At 35.3% G+C, this 4076-nt stretch overlaps 1 protein-coding gene across 1 annotated transcript; it reads left to right on the top strand.

The window, feature by feature from the left end:
- The first annotated feature begins 2054 nt into the window (after positions 1 to 2054).
- Positions 2055 to 3576, top strand: LOC144976522 (bile acid-sensitive ion channel-like). Its single transcript, XM_078920813.1, has 2 exons — positions 2055 to 2865; positions 3029 to 3576. The coding sequence occupies exons 1-2, from the start codon at positions 2055 to 2057 to the stop codon at positions 3574 to 3576; spliced, it is 1359 nt and encodes a 452-aa protein (XP_078776939.1).
- Positions 3577 to 4076: the final 500 nt, after the last annotated feature.

Raw genomic sequence — 4076 nt, 5'->3', positions numbered from 1 at the left:
CGTTTTGGAGCAATTGATAAAACTTATTAAATCAGATGCAGAAAAATCTCATATTGTAGAATATTGCTCGCTGGACGTCCTTTAAAACAAGTGAAATTGAATAATATTTACAATTAAATAATTAGTATGGTTCGTGAATCGATAGTAAAAGGAAAGGAAAACGTCAAACATAGGCTTCGACGCTAAAAATAGTCACCAATGGGAATCCAAAGGATGACGTAAAACAACCTTAGGTCGGCTTGCCTCGAATGTTTACACAATAAAAATGAGAGAATTTTTTGTCGTCCATTTCAAAATTTTCGAATCTTAAAAACCTTGTATCTCAACTAATACTGATCTCTCTATGTGGTTACATATCATAAACTAAAGGATTTTTCATATTCTACAACATATGTAATTTTCATGCTTTCAGCCATGATTTGCACAATTCAAGGGTTTTTTGGACCTAATTCCCCCTACTAATTTGAAAAGTAAAGAAAGTAAACTTTGAAAAAAGCCCCGACAAATTCTGTCAATATTCAGATTCACTGATGCAAACAAAGAAAAAATATTTAAAAGCCTCGATAGCGCTCAAAACTTGATGTCTACCGGTAGCTTATTGATAAGCTAAAAAAAATACTTGGAATGAAATGGTAAAGTCACTTTGCTCCATCTATTGAAACTATTGAGTGTATTTACTCTGTCAACTTGTATTGGTTATACTCGTTGACTAATGGGTCAACCCACACAAAATACAATTATGAGCTATTTACCGATTGACCACTTGATTGCCGTACTCTGTGAAAGAAAACAACACATATTTAAAAATTTGGTCTAAACATTCTTCCTTCAAATATCGATCGATTTAAGTGTCCGTCATCTTTGCCAAAAACTCTCAAACTCGCAAGGTATTCCTTCATTCCCAGTCCCAGGGTAAGAGGGTTTTTTTTTTCCAAGATGAGGGTCATTTAAATCGATCGATATTTGATGGACGAGTTTTCTGGCCAAATTTGTAAATACGTATCTTTCCAGATTACGTCCGTTAAATGGTTAATGGAAAAGCTCATTCTACTCACTCTAACTATACGCCAGTTTTACATTTTGGTCAGAATTTTAAAAATAGTTTTCATATATTGATACATTAAAATGACTGCGAGCTTGATAAAGTTCTAAACCCGAACTTCTTTGAAGGGTCGTATTTGAAGCCTGGAGTTTTATACATTTTGACTGGTTTGAAAAAATCTTAATTAATGTATACATGAAGTAAAACTTTTCTGGCCAAAACGAAAAAAAGCCATTTCGTCGTTGTTGAGTAGAGCTAATAACATTATGATTGAAAACTGAAATAATATTATAAAGAGGGGTTTTTTTTTCGCCACAAATGGTCTTTTACAAACCGCTGTCCATTGCATACAGGCATTCGTAATATTATTCTAGTAACTACTGGAATTCCCGAGCATTGGATGTGTTTTTCTGATTTGTCAATGTCTGGTAAATATAAATAAAAAGGGTTAAAATTGTTTGTGCAAGAAATTGCCATTGTAAATGTAGTTTCTTAACCTTTAGGCATTCTGATGATAGGAAATAAAACCATTTGTAATGTTATCGCAGAATTGAATAGCCCTAGAGATGGAGTACTCATACTGGTGAGATAGGTAGGTTTTAACAGATTGTGAATTGTAAAAAACGTTCATTTAGGAATCGTGTCTTCTATCAGTGTGTGATACAAGGGAATTCTCGCAGTCATGTGATTTGAAATTCCAGATGTTTTTCCAATCGTTGCTCAAGGTTGCAAGTGTGCGATGGGAACAAATAGCTGATTACAAAACTCACGAGTGCAAGGAATTTTTCATTCTACCTCACAGGTCTATGTGTACTCATTTGAAGGTCTGATAACGCACATTTTCTTTCTTCAGATAAAAAGATTGTGTTAATTGAATAAAGAAAAGTCTTGTAACTTCACGTTTACCTGAAACTGAATCTTGTGAGGAGCTGATTCAGGGGAATGTTGAAATAATACTGGCTTGGAATTTTATGAGTTGTTCTAAATACAAGATTTAATCCTTTAAAAAATTATGGATTCAGCCCAAGATAAAGATTGGACGAGAGGGGGGATTTCCCATACATTGTTCAAAGGTACCACGATCGATGAATACGGTTCACCGACGTTGAGTTTCACAAATCCAACTGGTAATAAATCATGCCAAGAAGACGATAACAAAGAAACTACAGCAACATCAAAAACTTGTGATAACAACAAGGATAGCGGAAATACATTAAAAACAATCTGGCAAAATTTCGCAACAATCACCACTCTACACGGGGTGGTTTACATCCAATCACAGAACATCAGCAACATCGGAAGAGCCATCTGGTGTCTCCTGGTTATTGGGATGTTGGGTTGTCTTGGATACGTCCTCATCGATCTGTTGATAAAATACAGAGAATATCCATTTACCAGCGTCTGGAACCTCCGTCGACAGACTTTCATAGAAACGCCAACAATTACCCTCTGTCCTCTACAATATTATGATTTAAGGAAAATCAATAAATCAATGGGAGCAGAAAAACAGTTTTTCGACAATTTTATTTTATCCACGGGTTACTCAAGACCCGGTGATACGGATTATCGAATGTTTAATATGACTTATAACGATTTGTTGAGTAAATACAGTTTTACCAAAGACGATATGATTCTCTATATATTACAAGATGGTGGAACTGGTCTTGAAACGATTGGCAAAGACCAAATCACCAGACGTGTGTTGAAAGATAGACTTTGCTTCACAATCAATGACTTTAGAGACGATGAACAAATTGATAAAGTTTCAAAGGATCAACTTATTGAGGTATACATTGATTTACACCGACAAGACATTATAAAAAGTGTGCAAAATTTGGGTTTATATTTGTACATACATAAGAAGGGAACAACCATGTTACGATCCTCGCCAATCATGATTTCGCCGGGGTACTCAACATATGTTTTATTCAAGCAAGTTGAATATACTTTCTTACCTCTCCCCTACCAATCATTTGAAAAATTTAGGTTGTGTGGATCTGAGCGACGCCAATTTTGTGAACCCTCTTTTGAAACATCCGATATACACAAGAGACAACTGTATCGTTGAACATGCTGAGAAGGTATCAGCCGAGCGCTGTGGGTGTGTGGACGAAAATTACGTGGAGGAATTCAAGGTAAAAGAGTGCACAGTATATGACTCGTTTAAATGTGTATGGCCTTTGACCTCTTCACTAAGTAAGAATGACACAGAAATCAGTCAATTTGATGTCGCTTGCCCCTTTGCCTGTAACGAGATAGTAGTTGATTATTCCTTATCAACAATATTGTTTGACCCCAATCTTCGTAGTAGTCCGACATACGATGAGCAAAATTACATCCATCTAATTGTACAACCAAAGACAACCAATGTTGAAACAGTGAAGCATGTACCAGAAATAACACTGATTGGCATTTTAGCAACAATTGGAGGTTACCTAGGATTGTTTCTCGGTGCAAGTTTGATGACAACGGCTGAATTTGCTCAAGTTCTCATTGCATCGATAAAACAATATTTACGAAATATTCGAAAGTGAAAAGAACAACAACAACAAACAAGCAAAAACAAACAAGCAAACAAACATACCACCCCCCCCCCCCCCTCCCCCCGCGCCCTTAAAAAAAAATTATTTCATGAATTCATTTAATTATGTCATTTCATAGCATAGGTTTAAGAATTAAATAGTCTTAGTTACCTTTAAATACTGAATGCACATATTTGAAGGTCTGTTAGCTGAACTCTATAATGGGTATTATTTTAACATTGTTGTAATAGATAACTACTTACTATCCAGCGTCGTCCTCATTGACGTTGGATGTCCGCACTATGTCTGCCCATTCCTCTCGTCTGTTGACAATAGTTTGCGTTATTGTGAGAGTACCTCCTAACAATTTTGATAGTCAGACCTACAAATAAGTACACGTCGTTCAAATACTGTGTACGAACATCAAATAAAATTCTTAGAATAAAAGAAAATGTATAAATAAAATAAAACAATGTGAAAATTTGTCATTGATAATAATGATAACAAAATTA

The sequence above is a fragment of the Berghia stephanieae genome, chromosome 7 (assembly GCF_034508935.2).
Source record: "Berghia stephanieae isolate SIO BIC M18660-M18661 chromosome 7, UCSD_Bste_1.3, whole genome shotgun sequence".
Classification (NCBI taxonomy): domain Eukaryota; kingdom Metazoa; phylum Mollusca; class Gastropoda; order Nudibranchia; family Aeolidiidae; genus Berghia; species Berghia stephanieae.
This window is presented reverse-complemented; position numbering and strand designations above follow the sequence as displayed.